Source organism: Pyrgilauda ruficollis, unplaced genomic scaffold, assembly GCF_017590135.1.
Source record: "Pyrgilauda ruficollis isolate IOZ18807 unplaced genomic scaffold, ASM1759013v1 scaffold146, whole genome shotgun sequence".
In the NCBI taxonomy this organism is placed as follows: domain Eukaryota; kingdom Metazoa; phylum Chordata; class Aves; order Passeriformes; family Passeridae; genus Pyrgilauda; species Pyrgilauda ruficollis.
This window is the reverse complement of record NW_024513210.1, coordinates 126557-151889: the sequence shown is the minus strand read 5'-3', so window position 1 is coordinate 151889 and position 25333 is coordinate 126557. Positions and strand designations below refer to the sequence as shown.

The window sequence follows — 25333 nt, the reverse complement described above, 5'->3', positions numbered from 1 at the left end:
AGCTGAAGTAAAACAAAAATCCCCTTTTCTTTAGAGTCCTTAGTGAGAGCCTGTTCTCCCTAGCTGTTAGCATCCCAAAATTAATAATTTGGGTCATATTATTTGCTCTCTGGCTTATTCTCTCTTCTGCTCTCATTTCTCCAGGGACTTGGACTGCTTCCTTACTGCCCACTGCTTCAGCTCACAGGGATCCCACTAGTCCAAGATGCCTTAGGACAGTGGGGCTGCTGCATTATTGCTCCTGGTATAATGAGACACCTGGAAAATCACATTTCAGGCTTGGGATTTTGGTGCTGGGACACATCTCAGGTTGGATTTCAGGACTAAATCCAGCCTAACCTGTGCTGCTCATCCTGACAGCCACAGCCTGGTGATTTTTTTTGGGTGTCTGATTGATTCTGATTGTTTTAATCCAGGGATTTTCTTTGCAAAAAGAATGAAAATAAAATACAAATCACAAATCTGACTACTGTGGTGTGTGTTTGGACTCTGTGACAGCGTTTACCTGGGAAGAGTGAGCAGAAGCAAACTCTGTATCTCAGCTGTGTCACTGGCATTCATTTCCTCCAGCAGTGTTGTGCAGCCATCAGTATGGGGTGAGGACTCTAGCCCTGCATGGAGACTGATCCCACTGGGCATCATCTCCTGCACACAGATGTAGCTGAGACATAAGGTTTTGGCTGCTGGTACACTTTGTGTGGATGTAAATCTACCCTGCTGTGTGTCTCACAGACTGACTCTGTCCTTCTGGCATAGAAAGCAGAAAGGGAGTGATTTCAGTTTCTGTACCACCTGTGGAGCTGGATCTTGTGCAGTACAAGTCAAACATGAGTTGTCAGGAAGGGGTGGTGCCCTGGGGCTGAACCCCCTGCTCATGAGTGAGGAAAGTGAGCAGGGTCTTTGCCACATTACAAGGAGCTGGACAGGCAATTCAACAGCCAAAGAGTATGTGAAAATTCAACATCTATCACCGCTTTTTAAAATCAAACCTCACAATTTAAGTGCTGGTGATCATGGATCTTTTAGGCTGACAGTGACAAGTGTCTATATAAACAGGTAGATCTCCACAGACCCTCCCTAGAGCTGGCTGTAAGAGTGTGACAGCTAAGTCAAAGGCAAGCTTAAGAGTGGAAGGCCTGAAAGACAGCTGAGGGTTGAGGGTCAGGATTTGGTTACAGCCCTGAAAGCTCTCCCTATCCTGCAGCAAGGCTGGGATTTGTGCTGGTTTAATGGGAGGGATTTGGAAAGCGTGTTTAAATCTTAACTACGATGCTCTAGAGTGTCCTGAAGACTCAGCAAGTCCTGTCTGTGAGACAAAGACATGAGCACTTTGAGTTTGTTTGTTTGAGAGTGAACACACCGAGAGATGTGCCAGCAAGGCAGGCTGCTGACAGCCTGCTCTGTGCTTCATGTGCAGTTTAACAGGGCTAGAATGAAAGCATCAGCAGCTGGATGGTAGCAATACCTTGTGCAGTGCCAGAAGTGGCTGAGCTGATGTTGCACCTTTGTTTAAACAGGTGTTTTTCCTCCTCTCTTTATTCAATTTCCTCAGTAGTCCATGAGCAAAGCAGGTCTCAACTCTGCAGAACAGAATTTTTAATTACTTTCTTTGAAACTTTTTAAAAAGACTTTGCAAATATTTCTGCTTTCTTTGCAAACGTCTTCTCTCTCCCTTGCCTTTACCACTGGCAAATTCTGTCCTTGCTGGTATCAAAAAGCAGAACTGGAGCCAGTCAGGCCTACAGCTGTTACTGGTATTTGGAGAGTACACTGCCTGGAGCTTGGAGTCTTGCAGAGAGGGAGGAACTCCACCTACCACTGCCAATGCCACCACATTCTTATCATCTGTTTTGCAGAGCTTAGCAAAACACAGGTCTGAGAAAAATCCCCATCACAGAGGTTTATAGGGAATACAACTTCTGTGGTGGTTGTACACACACAGGAATCCAGCCTACCCCTTGCTGACACCATGGGGCGTAGCTCATGCTATTAGTCCAGTCACTCCCAGTATGATCCAAATATGAGCCCAGTGTGCTCCCAGTCACTGCCAGTATGAACCAGTTGTGCTCCACATGGTTCCAGCTGCACTCTTTCACCCTCACTTTTGTTGCAGTCCCTCCCAGTATCTCCCAGTGTACCCCAGTTCCTTCCAGCATATTCCCAGTTCCTTCCATTTGCTCCCAACCACTCCCAGTCAGCCTCAGTGTAGTGGTGCTCACTGCCAGTATGATCCCAGTCACCTCCAGTATGATCCCAGTTGGTCCCAGTATAAGCCCAGATGTTTCCAATCACCCCCAGCATGTTCCCAGTCACTATTAGTTGTTGTTCCCAGTTGGGTCTTTTTGGGGGGGGATGTTTGGAGAATGAAGAACTCCATAGCTGAGCAGAAAAGGCCCCTTGGACAAGAGGTCACACACAACCCCTTGCTACTCCTATGCCTGTGTGTAAACACACAGGGTAAAAATTACACAGTGTCACTTTTGACTCAATATCCATTGTAATTTCTATTCCACTTTCTTAACAACTCTTCTGTGTCCTTTAAAATGTTCTTTATGACATTTAAACAGTTGTACCTGTGATATACGGGTACTGGAGAGCATTTGGAAGGAGGTGGCTGTCTTCCAAGAGAATTTAGACAGGGAAAAAACCACTTTTCTACAAAACACATCTATTTATTATTTATCTCTCTGGCTTAAATGTCCCCTTCCCTGTTTAGAGCAGCAGATGTCAAACATCCCAGTAATTTTTTTTTATCCTTCACAAAATCGAGGGGTTGTGGTGATTCAGGCTGGAGCTTGGTGGTGTGCATCCTTCCATTTAGCTTGAGGTCAGCTTCATTTAGCTTTGAGGTTACTGCTTCAGCACTGAGAACTGCTGGCTTCCAGGGACACAGATCCACTATTGATGTGCCTCTTGCCTGTCTCTGGGCCAGCTGCTGAATGGATCTGTGCGCTGGGGAAATATCTTAGCAGAGGACAGCACCCAGGCACTGTGTGCCCTGTCACTGAGCCCTAGGGGGTGCAGAGCCCTGCTAAGAGGTGCTCCCTTCCCCGGTGCCTCCTGCCTCCACTTTGTTTTTGTTGCTCCTACTTTTATTTAATTCTGTTTCAATGGGAGCTAGACTGGATTGGGTGCTCAGGGTGCTTTGCAATCAGTGCCAAGCCCAGAACTTCAGAGGTGTTTAACGCATCTGCTCTCACAAAACAGAGAGTCAGTAGGAGTCAGGACTCTCAATATCTTTGCCATTGTGAGCCCCTGTGCTGTTATGAGGGATCTGGCTGTCCCCTGGAACTGCTGTGGATCTACTGTGAACAAACAAATGCCAGCTGGGATTGTTCAACAGGCACTGCCTGTACTTTTTGAGACCCATGGAAAGAAATGAAGGGCAGCTCAGTGTCAGAATGATTCACATCCTTGCTCCGGTTCCTGTTTGCTTGTTTGTCCAGGTGCATTTATGCATTTTCCCCAACTGCTGGCACCAGCAGCTCTGACCTGAGCAAAGCCCACGGAGAGGGAAGAGAGAGAGAGGAGTTGTATCTGCCCATTACGTGTGTGTGCATGAGTGGGTAAAAGAAAGCCCCAAAACCTAGTTTCCTTGCTATGATCAGTCTGTACTAAAGCAAGGGAAAATATTACTAGGCCCTACATGTTTAAGAGCTCAGTTTGGTACTGAAGAGTAAGTTAGTGGTACATTTTGATATGAAAATACCTTGATACAAAAATTGAAAAACTCTTTATTTTGAGAATGAGTCATTTCAAGAACCACATTCTCTTTTCAATTATGGTAAGATACTCAGGGAAGAGTTCAGTACAATCAGTGGACTAACATATAAAATTAGCATGTGGAAAGAAGGCCCCAAACCAGACAGTGTGTGTTCCTATTACCTAGGGCTTGAGCACAGCCTTTTGGTAGCTAGGCAAGACCCTGTAGGACTTTAGCATGCAGATTTTGACCTGCCTGACCAATGTTTAGCCCTCATTTCCTCCACTGGTGAGGGTGTGAGTAGGTTGGCCTTGAACTGGAGCACAGAGCAATGTGATACAGCTGGGGTGAGTTGCAGCTGTTCAATTTTCTCTTCAAACTGAAATATCTGTAGGGTAGAGGCAAGGTGAGGATTCCAGCTCTGCTTGCTCCCTGTGCTTTCCTCCTCTGTGAAGGAGCAGTGAGCTATGCAAATACACTGAATTTGTACAAAGCCTGGTCTCCATTTCAGGACTGAGACCTGCCTTGGGTGCTACAAACTCAGAAATCCTGGGAGAGAGAGAGAGGAGTTGTATCTGCCCATTACGTGTGTGTGCATGAGTGGGTAAAAGAAAGCCCCAAAACCTAGTTTCCTTGCTATGATCAGTCTGTACTAAAGCAAGGGAAAATATTACTAGGCCCTACATGTTTAAGAGCTCAGTTTGGTACTGAAGAGTAAGTTAGTGGTACATTTTGATATGAAAATACCTTGATACAAAAATTGAAAAACTCTTTATTTTGAGAATGAGTCATTTCAAGAACCACATTCTCTTTTCAATTATGGTAAGATACTCAGGGAAGAGTTCAGTACAATCAGTCAACTAACATATATAAAATTAGCATGTGGAAAGAAGGCCCCAAACCAGACAGTGTGTGTTCCTATTACCTAGGGCTTGAGCACAGCCTTTTGGTAGCTAGGCAAGACCCTGTAGGACTTTAGCATGCAGATTTTGACCTGCCTGACCAATGTTTAGCCCTCATTTCCTCCACTGGTGAGGGTGTGAGTAGGTTGGCCTTGAACTGGAGCACAGAGCAATGTGATACAGCTGGGGTGAGTTGCAGCTGTTCAATTTTCTCTTCAAACTGAAATATCTGTAGGGTAGAGGCAAGGTGAGGATTCCAGCTCTGCTTGCTCCCTGTGCTTTCCTCCTCTGTGAAGGAGCAGTGAGCTATGCAAATACACTGAATTTGTACAAAGCCTGGTCTCCATTTCAGGACTGAGACCTGCCTTGGGTGCTACAAACTCAGAAATCCTGGGGACAGTATGACCACAAGAGTTCACAGTGAGCTCCAGCTGGGTGCACATGCCAAGGGGTCATGGGACAATCCAGCCGAGGCAAAACAATGGGACTGGGGCTGCAACTGGCCCAGGGAGCAGGGGCAGTGCAGTGACCAGGAAACAGGCTGCTGGTTGGCAAAATAAAAGGCACATTTGTCTGAATGACGCTGGTCGATCCACAGGGGAGTGGGAGAGCAGTGAGGCCGGAGTCCAAAAGGACTTGGATTGGCTGGGGAACATCCTGGACAGTACAACCCTGTGCCTGCAGCACTATAAATGCAGGGAAGAGGTGGAGGGAAGGAAACCTTGGGGCTTCGTGTCTGCTTCCTGGGAGAAACAGCAACAACTGCAGGTGTCCTGGAGACTTTGGAAGGAGAGGAGCAGCACCCTACTTTCTCTCTTGAGCAGCCCTTCCAAGGAATCCACCCCTCTGGGGTTCTCCCACGAAAATGTGGACTCCCTTCCTCCTGACCTGTCTGCTCTACACCCTGGGGATAGTGGCACAACCGTAAGTGCCATTTAAAAATCTAATGATTGATAAGAATGCTGAGGGAGGGGCCAAGATAGCAGGGAGAGAGTGTGGTACCCTGTGAGTCACCTCCTGGAAGGATGTGGGGTTCAGAACGCAGAACCCTCCTGAAGGTGGGACTCTCTGTCATGGATATCACTGCAGTACAAGAACAAGGTGAGCACTGGTGGTGGGAACAAGAGTGAGGGAGTGCAGCATGAGGTGGGATGAAGGGAAAGGTGTAGGATAAAGTGAAGGGCAAATGAAAAGGGCTGCAATGCAGGGGATGGATAAGCAGGAGCCAATCTGCTGTCAGAGTAGCTGAGGAGCCATGTCAAAGCAAGAGGGCAAATTCTGTCCTGTCACCTGAAAGTATTTGTCTTGTATTTATCTGAAATGAACTCTATACCTTCCACCCCCCGTGCAAGGTTCTCACTCTGGCAATCTGTCCCAGTCTGTCCAGCAGAGCAGCACCTCCTAGCCTCAGAGAGATGGCAAGCTCTCCTGTTTCCTCAGGCCAGCCTTTTAGTGCCAAGAGTGGGCGAGAGGGCTCCTGGGATATGATGATATCTTGTTCCCCCACTGCAGGAGGTACCTGATCGTCATTCCAGCTGCCTTGCCCTACCCCTCATCCCAGAGGGCATGCTTGGACCTTCGTGGGGTAGAAAAGCCTATTCGTGTGGCCTTAACCCTTGTGCACCCATCTGGCAACCTCAGCCTCTACCGCAAGGTCGTCCGGAACGACTGGATCTTCGAGTGCGCCAGATTTCAGGTCAGAGTTGTTCTTGGCAGGGACCCCTGGCTGGCAGCTCACAAAGTGCTCATTTGCCTCTCACCAAAGAAAGAGAGAATGAGGAAGACAGAAGATAAGAGGGCATGGAAAGGAGTGAATGCAAAATTGGGGGAGGAATTAGTGGCAGTCTGGTGGCTTTGCTCCTTGTCTTTGTCTGCATGGCACTCTTCCTGTGGGATATCCTTTTGGCACACTGAGGAAAGGCTGCCTGGCCTGGCAGCAAACGTCTGAGGAGGGGGGATAGCTTAGAAGCACCCTAATGGCAGTCGTGCAGCTCATTCTCTCCCCTGAGGAGGATGCACTGTCACAGTGTGTTGTTTGTGAATCTGTGATGCAGAAAGAGTCAGACCTCTCATCTCACACAACTTCCCTCATGTCTGCTTCTTTCCAAGCTTTTCTTTCTGGGCTTGAAAATGTCCTGGAGGACTAGGAAAGACATGGGAGGGTGTACACACAAGCTCAGCATAAATCTTTGTTATTTGCCAGACTCATGATCCTCATTTTCTTAGTTTGCACCGATAATAAGAGGGGATTTCGGTCTCTGTGACCCTTACACTCTAGGAAATGGAATTCTCTTCACCACAGACCTTTTCTTTCCTTAAGTCCTCTCCATCTTGCTCCATGCAGATTCTTACAGTGGAACCATGAAGTAGAAAACAAAATTTCTGTGTCAGAACCGACTCCTTTTTCTCTTAGTCCAAGATCTATCCCAGCTGCTAAGCGTTGTTCCCCGTGCTTCCACAGACACAGCCTTTGGCCACTGAGGGGACACCCTATGCTGGCCTCCAGAGTAAGATGGCAAAGAGCCTGGCCTTGCAGTGCAGCTGAAGTGAGAAGAGCACTGCTCTGGTGCCTGCTAACCTAGTGGCCCTCCTGTTTTGTGTCCCAGGTGCCCCGACCTGCAGGCAGCCAGGAGGTGGCCACTGTGCACCTGCACATCTCCAATGGCCACTACTTCAGTGCAAGTGAAGAGAAAAAAGTCCTGATCCGCAGGGCTGGAACAGGCACCTTCATTCAGGTGGATAAGCCCATCTATAATCCAGGACAGACAGGTGAGCAATGCACAGAGCACCCTGACAGTGGCCCTGCCTTGACCCTCCCAGGCTTTGTTCCCAATTTCCTGTCAGTGGAGCGCTGAGCGCTTTGTGCTATGTGGCCTCCATAGGACAGAGGGGAGAGCTGCAGTCAGGGATCCCATGTTTTGGCAGCAGGAGGGGCCTGGCAGGGGAGGCCTGACATGCTCTAGGAGCAGGGCTGGCTTGGAAAAGGGAGCAGACCTGAACATGGTCTTCTTGGCCAGGGCCAGGTGGGACTGGTCTGCCTACAGTGCAGACAAGGAAATGTAAGGATATCCCTGGCTGTAGCCCATGGGAAAACCCCTAAATTGTGAAGCAGCTCTGCTGCTGCCACATGTTTGGGGCAAGCAGAGGAGAGTGGGGCTGAGCAAAGGGTGAGAGGGGCTGCAGGGCAGGAAGGGGGTTGCCACTGGGTCTGGGTGTGGGGCTGTGGGTCTGGGGTGAGACAAGTGGGGGCCAAGTTGGTTCCCATGAGTACTCGGTCTGTAATGTGCTTTACACCATTTTCTCCCTCCAGTGAAATTCAGGATTGTGACGCTCACTGAAGATTTTGTTCCTGTTAACAGCAAGGTAAAGCCTGTCTAAGTGGAGGCAAGGAAGTCTCCAGGCTTCAGGTGGTTCTGCTTCCTCTACCAACCCCATGCCAGGGAGGCTGGGACAGTCCCAGCACCCAGGGTGCCAATGCCAACCCTCGAGTAAACCAAATTTGAACAATTCCTGTTGGCTGATGGCTCTGCTGTTGCTGTCATAGGATGGCTGCTGGTTGATGGGAGGGTTGGATGGTATCTGGGGAGTGTGCCAGCATTCCCAGCTAGCTGAGTCACCTGAGTGCACATGCCCTTGCCAAAAAAGCAGGCAGGGCTTCTGGGGACCAGTCTGTGGGTTGCTGGCCATGGGCATAATTATCAGACAAAGTTGTGTACAGTCATCACCAGACTCGAAGATTCCCTCCTACAGCTCTGCAAAGCTCAGTGATTTGTGCAGTGTGCGGCACCTGAGGGTGACAGGAGAGCCTGAAGCAAGCTGCAACATTTTAAGAAAAATTAATTAATATGGGGAAGGATACACAGAAGTGATCATAAAAAGAAGAGAGAAAACAGTACAACCAAATTGTACTGACTTGCTGCTGGCAGCAGCTCATTGTCCCCGTGTCAAGGGGGTGAGAAGTTGCCAGAGACTTACATATGTGGTGGCCAGGAAACTGCAAGGCTAGTGCCATTCTTCAGTAAGCAATTATATCTGCAGCCAGCAGCTATAGCTATTTCACTCCTCAGTCCTCAAGCAATTTAGGGAGAGCCAACAGGAATTCATGCCATGACAATTAAAATACTGAAGGGCACACATTAGGGGAGCTGGACCAAATCCTTCCAGAATAAAATAAAGGGAGAGATCCTTCCAGCTTCTTTATTGCTGACTTAATTTCTTCTTTCTTGGGCTATTGGTGAGGTCCTAGGATCAAACAGTCTTTTCTTCTCCCCAAAGGGAAGGCACATATCTTATATTAATAAGATAATTAAGTATAAACAATACATTTGCTTCCATGCCTGCAATTGGTTCATGTACATATTTGACTGTAAATGCTTGATGTCTATGTGTGAGTACAAACAAATTAACATTGTAACTGTTAATTATGCTGTGATGAAAATTCAAAGAGATTGTGTTTAGCCAAAGCTATTATAAAGGCTTGAGTGCACTGCAGCACTGAAGCCATAATACCTAGTTTGTAAAGTAGATGATTTGAAGTTAATATGGGTGCTGTTCAATAGCGGGTTAACCTGCACTGTTTTTTTAATTTCAGTGAAAACAGAGCTGCCTCTGATAGCTTGTATGAAAGCTTAGAATGATGAATAATGTGAATTACATGTCAATTGCATGTTTACAGTCTGGTTACTCTCCCAAGCCCTGCTCCTGCCTCTTTATGGGGTGTGATCCCATATTAGAGGCTTTTCACCAACACTGCCTCCTAGATGATAGATGCAGTGATAAAAGAACAAACAGAGAATTAATGGGCCTAGAAGGGCTGAAATGTGTCCTCTTTTGTCCCTCCCTGTTACTGTCAGCTGCAGTCAGCATTAATGCATAACTTTCAGCCTTACCTCCTATGCCAGGGATTTTAAAGGAAGATTTTCTGATAGGTGATGCAGTTTTGCTAATTATTGGGATATATGTTACAAAACTGGGGCCATTTAATATTTGTGAACTTGGGATGATGGTATTTGAGAGTCTTCCTACTCGTCCCCATTTTATTAGAGCAAATTCTAGCTTTTATGGTAGTCAAATACCTATCAAAATGCATCTTAAATATTCAGGGATCAAAAAGCAAATCTGAAGAACAGAATAGATTTTTACTATTCCTTGCTATTTCAAAGCAGTTGTCCTGCTTTCAGTAGGATCAAGCCTCTTGTATCATAATGTTTGTCATAGTACAGGGGCTGGGTGGGTAAGAGAAATTTGCATGCAGGTTGCTGTGTCATGCCAGTTTGTGACAGTGCTGTCTGTTTGCTTTGCAGTACTCCGTGGTGGAAGTCCAGGTGGGTGTTCCAGACTCCTCAGGTGTTACGAGGAAAGGTATTTCAGTATGGATAGTACCTTGGATGCTGCCTTACTGGTTCAAGTTTCTTTTCTTAGGCCCTGTGCATCCACATTCACTGTCCAAATGCTTCTTGTTAACAACACTTGATAATACAAATGGTTTGACTTAATCTATTTCTACATTCAGGAATATAGGCCAGGTTTTAGCTAATCTTTATAGTTCATCTTTACTGGAGACTGGAGAGTCTAAATGTCAGAAGCTTTTCTGTGGCTGTGCAGAGCAGAATAAACCTGGGTGGGTCGGGTTGACCTCTGTTGGTGCTCCAGCATCACCATCTGGGCTAAAACCAGCAGGAACCTGTGAAAGCCTCTGCAATGTCTGATCTGCCTTTGAATCCAGTGGGCTCTGGGTAGAGAATAGCCATCATTGCTGATGCCTGCCTCTTCTTTTCTTCCCTTGCACCGCAGGACCCGAACCAAAACCGCATTGTCCAGTGGCTGGATGTGAGACCAAAACAGGGCGTTGCAGATCTCTCTTTCCACTTAGCTGATGAACTCTCCCTGGGGACTTACACCATCAGTGCCCAGTCCTTTAAGTCCAGCTCAGTCCAGTCTAGTACCTTTAAGGTGGAGGAGCGTGGTAAGGAGAATGAAGAAAGGGATGGAAGAAGTTGCTTGTTTGTTGCTTGCCTGTCTGTATAACAATATAAAGCCAAATATTATAAAATAGGGTTTACTGCCTGGGAGCTATGACTGAACACAAATTTATTGGCAATATAGAAATGAACACAAGGGAGATTTTGCTGGAGATTCCTGGAGAAGGTACCTTCTGGCAGATTGAGAATACACTAAAGACCTCTTCAAGACTGTTGTGGGGGGAAAGAAGGGAATTCTTTCTTTGGTTATCCTGTTTTTAATTAATGCTTGCTTTTGCCTCATTAACATGTTCCTTTATGGGAACATACTCTTCCCTTTTGTAATTCTGTGCCCAGGTAGTCTTTTGCCCTTGATAGACTAACTCTGATGTTTTTGTTCCAGTGTTGCAAAAGTTTGATGTTTTCTTTGAGGGACCAGCTCAGATTTATGCTTCAGATAAAACCTTCCCACTGCAAGTGTGTGGCAGGTAAGGAGAATGTTCAGGGCAAAGGAAAGATTCCATCAAAATTGTGTCTCTCCTTCCACATGTCTCCTGTCTTTTCAATCCATCAAAGAGAGGTGGCTCATGAAGGGTCAAACAGAGCCATTCCTTTAGAAGAATCCCAAATAGTTCAAGAGTCAAGCTAATGGGCTCTTCCTTGGGGAAGAGGTACCTGAGCCACACATGGGAGAGAACATCCAGCTATAGGGAGACTTGCCCTGGGCAACAGATACCCTCCTTTGGAAGATGTGTCTGTCCAGCATAGAAAGATCTTTTGTGGGAAAACCACTTGCCAGATACGGGACAGACATGTGGAGGTAAAGGAGCAGGAGCTGGCATTTCTTTAGGAGTTTATACCTTTTCTTCTCACTTACATGCTACTGAACTTATTACCTTCTTAGAAGCAGTAGATAGATTTCTTTGGTTATGTGGTTATCAGCAAAAAATGAGCTGATGAGGGTAGGAAGGAGGGCAGAACCTCTGACACAAAGAATAAACACAAAGAAGGGAGGACAATGAACTCAAAAGCACTCAAAATCCGGTGAGCTCATTTGTATTTGGGGCTGCATTGTCTGGAGACTTTTGGTGTCTCTTTTGCCACTATTTGATCTGACATAATTTCTCATTAATTGGGTTAGTTACAATCAGGTCACATGAGGCTGTAGTAGTAAATAGTACACACCACTCTACATCACCAGGGTGGGTCACAGATGTCATCTTTTTACTGGTCCTGTCAGGAGCATTGCTCTATAGGGCAAGTCAGAGAGGAGTCAAAGCAAGAAAAGGCAGCAAAGCAGGCAGAGGAAATATCTAAACATCTAAATCAGCAGAGCAGGTCTGATGATGGAAACAAGAGCCCTGATCATGAGATAAGCCCATAGAGAGGCAAGTCTGAGGTCACTCTGTGGCTCTATTACTGCAATTTGCTGTCTGCAGGGACACCCATTTCTGCTGCTTTCCCTCTCAAACTAATATCTTCACCGAGTGCATAAATCAGGTCCATTCTCTGTGTCTGCCTCCAGTTCTAGGAGAGAAAGTGCCCAGAAATGGGAGAGCTCCAGAGGGTGTGGGTCTGCTCCTGTCCGTTTCTTCCTCTATTCCTTTGTTCCTGCATCTGTTGGATGCCAGACCACGCTATTGCACTCCCAAAGTACTCAAAGTGTTTTATTTTAATTTGTGCCTGCCTGCTTGCCAGCTGCAGTAAGACCTTTGTGACAAAAGGCACCTGTGTGGAGCGATGTGCTGGACAGAGCAGGCAGAGCCTCTGCCCAGAAGCTCCCCTGGTCTTCTCCCTGCAGGTACAGTTTTGGGAAAGCAGTGCGAGGGACCGTGCACGTGACTCTGTGCCAGAAAGCAAGGAGGTGGCCCCAGAATGCCAGCAAGGACATCTGTAGGGAATACAGTGGTCCCGTGAGTAAAATCCTGGAAGGTATATGGGCAGTACAGAAGCACCACACAGGATGCAGTGTCAAGGGCTGAGTGAGCAGAATGAGCTGCTCGGAGCAGTCTGACCTTGAATGAACGGAACTGCTCCAGTCTGGCCTTGAATGTTTCTGGGGATCCACCACCTCCCTGGGGAACATGTTCCGGTGTTTTACGAGTTCTTCCTTGTTATTTGTTGTAGTCGATAGTTATGACAGAATGACTAATCCCTTGTACTTCTGACCCCTTCCCTTCTCCCCAGCCCCAAATAATACCTGTCATTCCCATTGCAGACAGCAAGCAATGAGTGTTTCACCCCTTCTGTCAGCACATCAATCTTCAATCTGACTCCCAGCGAGGAAGACAACAAACTTTATGCAGAAGCCTCTCTCCTGGAGATGGGCACAGGTACCCAGAGGCTCAGCAGGGAAAGTACAGGGCCAAGAGGAACCATCCTGGGGGTTTGAGGATTAGAGAGGGCACACATTCCTCTCTCCTCTTCCCTGCTGCTGGGATCATCACGGGACATGGAGAGCTACTCTGCCAGCAGCAGGAGGATGAGGAGTGGCTGGGAGCTGAATGAGTGGTGTGGGTCCATGAGGCTACAAAGAGGCTTGCATACAGCTTAACTAAAGAAGGAGCTGCCACAGGAGCAGCCTCCAAACCTTGAAGAATGCTGGCTTTGAGAAGGAAGTTACAGACACTGCTAAAAGGGGTTGGGAATAACAAAGTGAGATTAAACTACAGTGCAGTAGTCGCCTCTGGTACTGATCCTGCTTCCCTTGCACTCTGCATTCCAACAGGGGTGCAGATCAACACCTCCAGCCAAATCCTCATCTCCAGGACAGCTGCAAGGGCAGTATTTGAGACACCCAATGAGTATTACATCCCTGGAGTACCATACAGGGGAAAGGTGATTTTCCTCTCTTGCATTTTTGCTCCCTGTCATTTGCCAAGGAATATGGCATCTGGTAAATCTAGCTGACCTAAAGCATTTCCTGCTCCTCAGACAGAATACTTTACCTTGCAATGTGTCTCATTGCTTGACAGCGTGTCTACAGTTGCTGCATTTCAGGTTCCCTGCTGTGTTTACACCTCCAGCATCTGCTGAGAGCAATGAGTGGTGTCTCAGCAGGGATGCTGGGATGCAAGGACGTCTCAGCTGTAGACTAGGAGAGAAACTCCTCATGTTCTAGCCATAGACACCCTTTGGAGCAGACAGATTTGAACCATGCTCAGCTTCACATTAGAGATGAGGGAGTTGTGCAGTTCTCCTGTCTTCTTGGGGCCAGACTGAAGTCTGTAGGTGACCTACACAGGAAGGTCTATGCTTGTCAGAGATAGGAAGGTTTTGGGTATGACATTGGGAGAAATATCTGACTATGGCTTTCCTGCCTCACCCTTTGTCACCAGATTAAGGTTCAGGATCACTATGGAACTGGTATGAAGAACAGGAAAGTTTATCTTGTGATAAGGTTCATGAGGCGTCGCTTTATCAAAACATACATCACAGATGACAGCGGAATAGCATCATTCAACCTTGACACTACTGCCTGGAACAGCTCATCAGTCTCTCTGGAGGTAAACACCATTTCTGCATATGGGAAAGTGAGAGTCCTTGAGCTCTACCTGTGCTCCCCCCTCCTGCCCTGCAGCCCCCCTGCCAGCTCAGGCCGGGGCTCGTCAGACAGCTCTGCACAGAGCCAGCTGGAAGGCACCAGGCCAACAGCCTTTCCCAAACCAAGCTGATGACAACCTAACAAAGCACTGAAGCATGAAAATCTCCATTTCTGTGTGTCTCTGTGCCCTTCCAGGGGAGGTTCACACTGGAGGAGTTCATGCGCACTCCTCGAAGGCCTGACTTCACTTACACGAACGCTTACCATCACCTGCAGCCCTTCCATGTCACAACCAAGAGCTTCCTGGACATACACCCACCCACGGAAACACTGCCTTGTGGCCTGAAGCGGAATGTCCAGGTGACCTTCACACTCAGCAGGGATGACCTGGGAGAAGACACCAGCCGTATAAGTTTTGTATATTATGTGAGTAAGGGTAGCAGACAACCTGGGGGGAAAGGCTGCACTGACAGGACCAGAACTCAATGAAAAGCTGAGGATATAATTTAAGTCATCCCTGGAGGGATGACAGCTAAACCTTGTTCTCAGGGGACTGGGTGAATGTTACATCTGGTAGGGCTTGGCCTGGCCCCACCGTGATCCTGGTGGCTGGGGCTGCAGTCACCTCCAAGGATAGGAGGAGGTTTCTGTCTTTGTAGCCCATCACCCTCTTAGCCTCTGCCAAGGCTGCAGCTGGAAGTTTCTTCTCCCTTTGAGGATACTGGCTGGGTATCCCTTTTTCACTCTGGCTATCAAACAGCTGCTCAGTGGAAATGGATTTTGGTCTGTTCTGGAGGCCAGCCTGCTAGAGGAGAACACTTTAGTTATCACTCACCAATCTGCAGTGAACCCATTACCCATTGTCCTCACTGAACAGACTAGACCAGAGACTCCTGTGCCACAGCCTCTCCTCCCAGCTGCAAATCTCCTCAGGTCTGGGATTGGATTGAGCCCACAGTTAATTCTGGGGGCTTTATTTTGCTTTTGAGAGCAAGATGCACACAGGTAAGTGTGGAGGCACTCTGGTGGCAAACAGCAGTCTGCTCATCCCATGTCCCTCCTCCTGCAGGTCACTGGCAAGTCTGGAATTGTTGTCAGGGGCCAGAGGAATATCCAGATCGGGAAACTGAACAGTAAGTCATGGCAGAGAAGTGGAAACAGTTGGTTTCTAGGTTGGACATGAGAATTGCTGGAGTTTCTCCCAAATTCCCTCAATCTATAGGTCTGGAGCAGTCAGCAAACAGGACAGAGGGAGGCTGAGGAAGCAATTGTGTCAAATGTGGAAAAGGGCAAAAAGACAAAATGAAACAATGATGGGAAGAGTGACTTGGAGGATGTAGGGGAAGATGGAATACATAGGGTCAGAGAATGGAGAGGGCAGACAGTGCAGCAGCATGAATTGGTTTGACATTTCCAGATTATATAGCACAAAAAGAACAAAAAGAAGATGGGCAGAAGGAGGTGTTGGGGGACCCATGATGAAAATATTCTACCTTTCCTTCTTCAGTGTTGAAGGGCTCATTCTCCATCCCTTTGACCTTCACTGCCGACTTGTCTCCATCACCTTCCTTGGTGGTGTACGCCATCTTCCCCAGCGGAGGGGTCACAGCTGACAGCATCCGTTTGGATGTTGCCTTGTGCTTCCAAAACCAGGTGAGACTCACTTCTGGCTGGGGGAGAGCTGAAGAGCAGGAGTCACGAGGCTTGAGGGAAGGACACCCTCAGATCCTTCCAAGAGAGAACTAGGCAGCAGAGATGGAAGGGGTATCTGCAACACAGTGCCCCAGAGACCAGGAAAGCTTCAGCAGTGACTTCTGATAGCCATGGCTGAGCAGGGGAGATTCCAGCTAGTCTTCCTCTTTCTGTCTGTGCCATCTGTCTATCATCCTCCTCACACTTCTTTCTTTTTCATATTCCTTTCCTGGTGTGTTGCTCCAGGTCAAGGTAGGATTCCCAGGTAAAGAAGCCCACGCAGGGTCAGCAGTGCAGCTCCAGCTGCAGGCAGCACCTGGCTCCCTCTGTGCAGTCCAGGCAGTGGATGAAAACGTGTTCTTCACCAGACCAGACCATGAGCTGACCAGCCAAATGGTGAGTGTCTGTGCAACCAGGTAAAACCTCGGGAGTGATGGTTGAGCTGGGAGAGTCAGACAGGGGCTGTGGCAAGGGGAGCTGGAGTCCAGTGAATGAGATCTCTGTGTGAGAGAGAAAGCAGGGCCTGCCTAGGAAGAAGGACAGGAACTGATGTGCATGCTAGGGGACGATGAAGTGAAGCATCTGGAGGTATCTGCTCCTTGCCCAAACCTTCCCTGCCTGTGAGTTTGCCTAGGTCTATGGTTTGTTCCCTGCTGCCTACCAACGTGGATACCCTGCCCAAGTAGAAGAGCATTCAGATCGCTGTGTGCAGCCTCAGTCCTTGTCATCTCTGCTACGAGGAAGGCCACAACAGTCCTTTCAGCCTGACATCTTCAACCTCTTCCGGGTAATCGCCTCATGATGTTTCCCAGAGCTGTTGCAGTTATGAGCATCAGAGGTATTTTCTCCCCAGGCAGTCTGAGAGGGCTTTTCCTCCTCCAGACAGACCCTGCTGTCTGCCCTGACTGAACTGTGCTGTCTCAAAAGATGTACACCCCATTGAGTAGGAATACTTGTATTTCCCTCCTCATGTGCACAAAGCAAGGTGATGAAATCTTGGACCAAACTCCATTTTTTTTTACTTGAATGGGAATGAGGAATGAGTTCCTGGGTGGTGTACTGTTTGCTTACAGTATTAGAGAAAAGAGAGACAGGGAGCGATCCCAAGCATTAGACCATAGGTTATTGACATGGCTTAGCTGTTAGCTGCTCTTTGCCACTATTTTGGGCAGGTCCCAGGCAGACCTCTTGGTGTCTTTAGGGCAGATCTCCTCCATGCCTCCCTCAGCACTGTATCTGCTTGGGCCAGTGCTGCTCTGGGCTGCCTGGGCACTGGGTTGTCCTGACCCTCGTGGTTTCCAGAGTAATTTGAAGAGCAGCAGTCAGACTTCCCCACTCACAAATGCTTTTCTGCCTCCCCTCCCCCTGCTCTTTTCCTAATAGAGCATGGGACTGAAAGTCTTCTCAAACCTTGTAATCAAGAAGCCCTCTCAATGCTCTCGTCGGATGGATAGGAAGCCAGTCATAGGTGAGCTGCACTTTGAGCCTACCTGAGATCTTTGGGGTTTGGTGGTGGTGGATATTGTCTCTCTTAGGAGTACTGGGTGCTGCTGCCACAGTCCACCAGACTCAGTAGGAGTGACCCAGTCCCCATAAAAAAGAATGTTACTACCTGGATGTTCCCTGACACTAAAGGATGACACTCCCTTTCCTCACAGACAAACCCAAGCAAGGCCCAGGATCTGTTTCCCAGTGTCTACTCCCATTCTTCAGGCTGTACTGAGACCCAGCTTCTGTCCCCATTTGTAGCCACAGAGACAGCCTCATGTTCTTCCTCTGTGTCTCAGTTTGCACTCGGTAACTGTACTAAGGTGCTCACGTGCCTGCCTGTATTTAAACCATTGCTTGCTGTGGAATGTGAGGTTTGTGCAGCAAGCAAACAGTTCTGTTACTCACAGAATTATACAAGTGTGGGTTAAAACAGCTCTCTGGAGGTTCTCAGTCTCTTAAGCAAATCTCTGGGTCAGGTCAGGAAAGGGCTTCGTCTAACCAAGTCTTGGAAACCTTGCAATCAGCTGACTGCAAACTGCTTCTCCTGCTATCACTCTCTTTTCCCTTTATTTCTAATCTCTCCCATGAAATCAGTCCAGCCCCTTGTGTTTTCCTCTGCCAGACTCTCCTGTGTCTCTCTTACTGTTTGCTTTGCCTCCAGCCCCACTGCTAGACTGTCTGTGGTTGGCAAGATTCATCTCTCCCACTCTTACTCTTTCCTTCAGGGGTGCCTTCTACAGAAGACCAAAGAATCAATGGGGAACAACCCCAACTTACAACTCACAGAAGATCTCACCACTATTTCCCTGAGACTTGGCTCTGGAATGTGTACCCTGTTGGGTAAGTGATTCCTGACTTTACAAATAGACAGAAGGATGACCCTTTACTATAGGGACTTGGCTGCCTTGAGTTTGTGTAAAAGAGGTGCAAAGAGACCCCTGAAGGCAAATTATGTGGCTCTTCCCTGCATCTGTAGTGTGTCAAACTAGTAGACTTTGAGGTGCAGAACTGAAGTGTACACAGATTTAAGGAACAGGAGTACACTTCCAGACCAAACCACCATGAGTGTACAGAGCTGGAATGCTTGGGCAGTGTCTTGTTCAGAAGGACATAAAGCCTTTACTGATGGTTTAAAGAGGGTCTAGGGGAAAAAATTGCTGAGAAATGCTTTGCTGTGAGCTACTGGAGCATAGGTCATTGGCAATAGAGCAGAAGTTGATCCAAGCATGAGGACCTGTGCCACCTCCATCAGCAGGCCATGAGCACTCCTCATTGCACCTCCTTCCCTCTCCACTAGCAGATGAATCTCTTCATGCAAGTTCTCTCCTCCTCTCAGCTCCAATGGCAGCAGGAATGTCTCAGTCACAGCACCTGCTGCTGCTGCAGAGTGGAAAGTCAAGATGTTCTGCTTGGCTGGAAGGGGGTTTGGCCTTGCCCCGACCATGAGCCTCAGAACAGTTCAGCCCTTCTTTGTGGACGTGACACTGCCATATTCTGTCATCCGTGGAGAGACCTTCCTGATGAAAGCCACTGTCTTCAGCTACCTGCAGCAGTGCATACAGGTGTGTCACTGTGTGGGAGAGGCCTCCTCTGCCCTCCAGTTTTAGAGCTCATTGTGTCAAGCCATCGCACCTGAGCTGCCCAGTCACTCACCTGCATCTGCCATTCCTGCAGATCCAGGTGGCCCTGGCTAAATCCTCAGACTTCCAGGTGGAGCCGTGTCAGACTTGCAGGGACAAGGAGTGTCTGTGTGCAGAGGAGTCCAAGACCTTCCTGTGGAATGTGACAGCAGTCCAACTGGGTATGGCAGCAAAAAGGGACTGGTGGTGGGGAACCCTAAAACTGAAGTGAAAGAGTGTGGGAGGTCCAGAGAAGTTGGCAGAGCCGGGTCTCCTCTGAATCCTGAAGTCCGTCCTTAATGGTGCAAACGTGCAATCCATTATGTTTGCTTTCTTTCTCTCTTCTTAGACAGACTCACCAGAGAGGGCAGGAACTCCCTCCCTTGAAGAGAGGGCTGTGGGACCAGCTGGGGAGGGGGAGGCTGTGTGGATGTGGGTGGGGGAATTTTGCACTGCTCGTCCTGTGCTTCATATGCAATGGGAAGGGCATGCAGGGGTCCAAGGGCTGCTGGACCCTCTGTTGTGTAAGTCATATTGCAGTGCAGTGAAGTCACTGCTGGTGAGATGTTGCTGAGTTTCATCATGCTCAGGGTGTCTGAACAAGCCGTCAGCACCGGCTGGCTCACCTTTACTGGCCAAACCATCGAGGCCATGAAGACCAACAACCCAAAGCATCTCAGGCCACTATTGGTGAAAAGAAAAGAAAATTTACTCAATTTGGCCACAGGTATAAGAAAAGGACTCTGTTGAATTTATTTGCTAGGGACTCTGAACATCTCAGTGAGGACAGAGGTATTGGACACCACGTCACGGTGTGGGGGCAGGAAGCCCTTGCCAGCTGCTGTGAGGGGGAGGCACACAGTGACCAAACACTTACTGGTCCAGGTCAGTACCAGAACAGCCTCACTTCTGTCTATGATATCCCTGCCCAAGGGGGAAGGCAGCCTGAGGTGGGCTGAATAGTTTTATCACCTCAGATTTTGGCCAGCAAGAGTATACCAAAGCTGTGCCTTAGTTCACTTTATTTCTCCCATGACCTAGCCAAGCCTGTTCTTGCAGTACTCTTTCTTGAGCTGCATTCCCATATCTTTGTTCTCCCTGTACCTTTCCCTGCTTTTCATGCTGTACCTGAGCTTTTGTATGTGCTCACTGACCAGAGAGCCCTGTCCCCCGGGCTAACTCTTGATCCTTTGAGCAGTGAAGCAGGCACACCTGCCAAAAAGGAGGAGGGTGGAGTCCCTGACCTCTGAATTCAGACTTGAACTTTCTCTGAAATGTTGTCATCATTTGGGAATTTTATGTGTATTTTTGTTTCTCCATGTCCCACGTGCATATTTCTGCCCTGGCAGCCAGAGGGTGTGTTAGTGGAGAAGTCCCACAGCTCCCTTCTGTGCCCAAGAGGAGGTATGTGTCCGAGACGAGGTATGTGCACAGCCTCAGTGGGCTCTGCAGCCTGAAATAAATACAGCTGAAAGTAGAGCTAAACTGTGGGAGGTCTCATGGCAGAATGTTTTGAAATTATTTTTCACACAGGAAATTTCACTTCCTATCAGCCTTGAATGAATAAGAAATATTACTCCCACATGCGCTGTCCTACATGAATTTGCTGCTGAGTACAAGTGGCAAAATCCTGCTCTGTAGTCTCCTTCCCACAGTGCAACCCTTGGATGTTCCTGGGGCTTCACAGTCACTAGTGAGAGGTGCTCCAACCCATCCCTGCAGCATTGCATGTCTCACCAGGATGTCCTCCGTGGAGTGATGTCCAGCTGTGATTCTTGTGAGCCTTCTGAAGTGCAGTAAATTGTGCTGAAGTGAAGCTTGGTGGAGCCTCAGCCCCACCAGCAGCTCTCATGTATGGCCCAATCTGAAAAGTTTCCAGGCAATGCACCTCGGTGCAGTGACCAGGACAGTGGGTGTGAGCGGGATGTAGGCAGTGTCCCACTTACCTGGGCCACTCTTGTCTCTCCAGGTAGGGGCTTCTGGCTTGGTTTTTCATGCTACACCTTTTATCCTACTGTTATCAGGAAACGTGGCTGAGGAACCCGTGGCCCTTCGCCTCCCTGACAATGTAGTAAAGGCATCTGCCAGGGCTTCCATTTCCATCACAGGTAAGTGATTTCTACTGTGGGCTCACAGACTGCTGGTTTGTGTCAGAGCAAGGCTTAATTTGGTGTCAGAGGATCCACTTGACATGAAACTGCCCAGAAGAGAGGATGCTGTGTTTCCATTCCCTGCAAACACTAGGCTTTCAGATTTTTGGTTTTAATGGAAGAGTAATCTGCACAGGAGAATAATCCTTCTTTTTCTAGCTAGGACCTTGGAGCAGAGACTTTGGACCTTGGCTATTTCTGTGTAGATACAAACAGTAAAGCTCAAAACCATGCTACAGCAGAAGCTCCTGGAGAGAAGATATCTTTCTCAGCATTATCAAGTTGCAAAGGAACACTCTGGAGAGGGTACTGGGTCTGGCCATACCGACCATTAAATACATCTATTTGTATTGCAGGCCAGACTGGTGTGAAGCCAGGCCTGGCATAAGTAGCCATGAATACTGTGCAACAGAACCCAACAGAGGAAAAAACACAAGGCTTTTCTGGCTGGCTGGAGGATGTATGGACACCTTCACACCATCTGACTAGCACCCCTGCTGCCTTCCGCACATTTTGATGCTTGACATATGGCTGGGTAGAACAGGCCTGGCTAAAGACCTGGCATTTCAACCTTTCCCTGAGTGCTGTTACATTTGATTGTCTGTGTGACACAGACTGAGCAGGTGCAGCTCTGCTGACAGCCTTTTACAAACAGTATGTGTTATAGCTGGAGCTCTTCAGAATGCAAAAGCTGATAAGGGGAACTTATCTCCAGGGACTCCATAGAGTTGTCATGATGCCAGGCTGGAAAGAGGCAAAACAGTCACCACTCTCCACCTTGCACTCAGTTGTTTACTCCTCTTTCCTCCTTTCTCCAGTGCTTTCCCCTTGCTGAGATAAAGCACTGTTACCCCCTGCCTGGCTGCAAAGGCCCCTCAAATAATATTAACACTTCCTTTGTTTTTTACACCCTTGGATAGGTGATCTCATGGCATTGGCAGTGCAGAACCTGGACCACCTGGTGCAGCTGCCCCACGGCTGTGGGGAGCAGAACATGGTGCTGTTTGCCCCCGTTGTCTATGTGCTGCAGTACCTGGAGAAGACGAGGCAGCTGAGCCCTGAGATCAGGGTCAGGGCAGCAGGATTCCTGCGCAATGGTGAGTGCAACAGAGCCACCATGCCCCTCTGCCTTCCCCAGGGTCCAACACACCAGTAACTCCTGCCCCTGCACCCAGTCTGTCAGCACTGTCCCCTCTGTGTTGCTGTGCCGTATTAATCACTGTTCCCATCTCCCCAGCGTATCAGACACAACTTCTTTACAAGCACAGAGATGGCTCCTACAGCTTCTTTGGGCAGAAGGATGGAGAAGGAAACACTTGGTAAGCGCTGCAAAGATCCCTCACTTCTGATTTTTCCTGTCTGGGTCAGAGCACCCAATGGATCTGAGAAAGCTGACAAGATGTTCCTTCTTTGGGAGGAGACAGAAGGCACTCTGACAGGGAGAGTTTGAGGCACTTGAGCCACTTGAAAAAGCAGTCAGGCAGGGCACCAGAGTTTCTGGGAAAGTGGAACAGCAAATATGTGGTCCCAGGGAATGAAAAGTCTTTTTCTTTGTCTCTATGCCCCTTCTGTTGGCCCACAGACAACACCAGGTCATACTACTGGTGACCTGGCAGCCAAGAGAGGTACACATATCTGGAAAAAAGTCAGGTGAGAGCAATAAAAACCCTCTCCTCAGTGAATGGAGAGGAGCTGCCTTGGCACAACTTACGCCTGTGGTGCTTGGCTAAGATGAATGGAGAAAGGAAGGGAGGAAGAAACTGGGGAATTCCAGATCGTCTCTAGTAATTTGGGGGAGATAAAGTGGAAGAGGCAAAAGTAGAAGGAGTAGGAGGGTTTTCACCTGTGAAATTACCGGGTAAAGCACTAAGTAGTACATAAGTATTATATCTGTGCAGACAGGGGCAGGGAGAGGAGCCACTGGGGTGGGTCCTGTGGACCATTTCCACTTTTAGGTTGATTTTCTTTATGAAAATTACTCTTGTTTTGCACCCCCACTATGTCACTAGTTCAGGGACAAGCACAAGGAGACCTCTGATTGTCTCTGCCTTTTTTTTGTTTGCCTCTTTTTCTTACAACTCATCCTCTTCCTAGGTTGACAGCTTTTGTACTCAAGAATTTTGGCCAAGCCAGAAAATACATCTACGTGGATGACAGGAACATCCAGGGTGCCCTCCGCTGGCTAGAGCAAAACCAGCTCCCCAGCGGCTGCTTTGCCACCAAAGGGAACTTTTTTCACTCCTCCCTAAAGGTAATTGGTGGGCAAGGGCAGGTAGCACTGCTGGGGAATGACTGGAGAGATTTTTGACAGCAGAAGATTGTGGGATCCCAAAGGATCCTAGAAAGTCATTCTGCAACGTGTGCAAGCCCTAAAGAGAGGGAAAACATGACAGGAATGCTTTTCCTTCTGAGGAGTGGATCCTCTTAACACCCTGTAAGAATGAAAGATGTGTTCCCCTCACAGGGCAGCATGGATGATGAAGTCTCTCTGAGTGCCTATGTCGCTGCAGCACTGCTGGAGATGGGTCTGCCACTGCAGGTGAGCACACCCAGCTCCCTCCTGCTCCCTCCTGCTCCCTCCTGCTCTCCTGGGCATCACCACGGGGGTATGCCAGCTTGTGATTCTGGTCTTCTCCAGGCCATGAACTGGGAGGGAACTTCTGGGAATGAGTCCATGTTTGGTCAAATGATGAAGTCATTCCTCAAAAGAGCTTCAGCGATGGCTGTGGTGCTTGGCTAAGATGAATGGAGAAAGGAAGGGAGGAAGAAACTGGGGAATTCCAGATCGTCTCTAGTAATTTGGGGGAGATAAAGTGGAAGAGGCAAAAGTAGAAGGAGTAGGAGGGTTTTCACCTGTGAAATTACCGGGTAAAGCACTAAGTAGTACATAAGTATTATATCTGTGCAGACAGGGGCAGGGAGAGGAGCCACTGGGGTGGGTCCTGTGGACCATTTCCACTTTTAGGTTGATTTTCTTTATGAAAATTACTCTTGTTTTGCACCCCCACTATGTCACTAGTTCAGGGACAAGCACAAGGAGACCTCTGATTGTCTCTGCCTTTTTTTTGTTTGCCTCTTTTTCTTACAACTCATCCTCTTCCTAGGTTGACAGCTTTTGTACTCAAGAATTTTGGCCAAGCCAGAAAATACATCTACGTGGATGACAGGAACATCCAGGGTGCCCTCCGCTGGCTAGAGCAAAACCAGCTCCCCAGCGGCTGCTTTGCCACCAAAGGGAACTTTTTTCACTCCTCCCTAAAGGTAATTGGTGGGCAAGGGCAGGTAGCACTGCTGGGGAATGACTGGAGAGATTTTTGACAGCAGAAGATTGTGGGATCCCAAAGGATCCTAGAAAGTCATTCTGCAACGTGTGCAAGCCCTAAAGAGAGGGAAAACATGACAGGAATGCTTTTCCTTCTGAGGAGTGGATCCTCTTAACACCCTGTAAGAATGAAAGATGTGTTCCCCTCACAGGGCAGCATGGATGATGAAGTCTCTCTGAGTGCCTATGTCGCTGCAGCACTGCTGGAGATGGGTCTGCCACTGCAGGTGAGCACACCCAGCTCCCTCCTGCTCCCTCCTGCTCCCTCCTGCTCTCCTGGGCATCACCACGGGGGTATGCCAGCTTGTGATTCTGGTCTTCTCCAGGCCATGAACTGGGAGGGAAACTTCTGGGAATGAGTCCATGTGTGGTCAAATGATGAACTCATTCCTCAAAAGAGCCAGCGATGTGAAACTGGCCTGATGCAGTAGTGCTTGGTGGCAATGGCTCCCAGTGCACGCCAGGGCTGCACTGCCTGTTTTCTGAAGAGTCTGTAAATTAATGGGTTTCTCTGGAGCTATGTTGGGAAGACATGTGTGGCTCCCTGGAATGAGTTCCCCAGCCCTCTCTTTCACCCCTGTCAGAGTTTGGCATCTGTCTCCTCCCAAAACAGGGCAAGCTGATGCAGACTACTCTCCGCTGCCTGCAGAAGGTGGTTCACAACATCACCAACATCTACACAGAAGCCTTGCTGGCCTATGCCTTTGCTCTGGCTGGGGACTATGAGACAACCCAGGAGCTGCTGTACAAACTGGAGGAACAGGCCATCAAATCAGGTGCTGCCTGCTGGGATTCTGGACCAAAGTGTGCCCAGCTACAGCAGTAGAAAATTATATATGTATTTATAGATACTCCTTGTATTTGTGCAGTAACTGCATTGTGTGGCTGAAAAAGCAGTAAGGTATTTCACAAACTGTGAGAGTGACTTAGAAATAGTTTCCTCAGACTGG

At 48.4% G+C, this 25333-nt stretch overlaps 1 protein-coding gene across 1 annotated transcript in view; it reads left to right on the top strand.

Moving 5' to 3' along the window:
- Positions 1-5470: 5470 nt before the first annotated feature.
- LOC121349846 (alpha-2-macroglobulin-like protein 1) overlaps positions 5471-25333 on the top strand; it is a 26540-nt gene continuing 6677 nt past the window's right edge. The window contains exons 1-27 of the mRNA XM_041460629.1: positions 5471-5529; positions 6118-6301; positions 7212-7374; positions 7916-7968; positions 9909-9929; positions 10399-10570; positions 10969-11053; positions 12367-12478; positions 12784-12898; positions 13294-13403; positions 13904-14071; positions 15179-15269; positions 15617-15762; positions 16048-16197; positions 16436-16588; positions 17185-17269; positions 18018-18132; positions 18629-18854; positions 18967-19093; positions 19675-19796; positions 20261-20315; positions 20936-21019; positions 21982-22158; positions 22299-22380; positions 23156-23312; positions 23526-23600; positions 24997-25159. Of these exons, the coding sequence (XP_041316563.1) occupies positions 5471-5529; positions 6118-6301; positions 7212-7374; positions 7916-7968; positions 9909-9929; positions 10399-10570; positions 10969-11053; positions 12367-12478; positions 12784-12898; positions 13294-13403; positions 13904-14071; positions 15179-15269; positions 15617-15762; positions 16048-16197; positions 16436-16588; positions 17185-17269; positions 18018-18132; positions 18629-18854; positions 18967-19093; positions 19675-19796; positions 20261-20315; positions 20936-21019; positions 21982-22158; positions 22299-22380; positions 23156-23312; positions 23526-23600; positions 24997-25159 (3250 nt within the window). The remainder of the gene's footprint in view (positions 5530-6117; positions 6302-7211; positions 7375-7915; positions 7969-9908; positions 9930-10398; positions 10571-10968; positions 11054-12366; positions 12479-12783; positions 12899-13293; positions 13404-13903; positions 14072-15178; positions 15270-15616; positions 15763-16047; positions 16198-16435; positions 16589-17184; positions 17270-18017; positions 18133-18628; positions 18855-18966; positions 19094-19674; positions 19797-20260; positions 20316-20935; positions 21020-21981; positions 22159-22298; positions 22381-23155; positions 23313-23525; positions 23601-24996; positions 25160-25333) is intronic.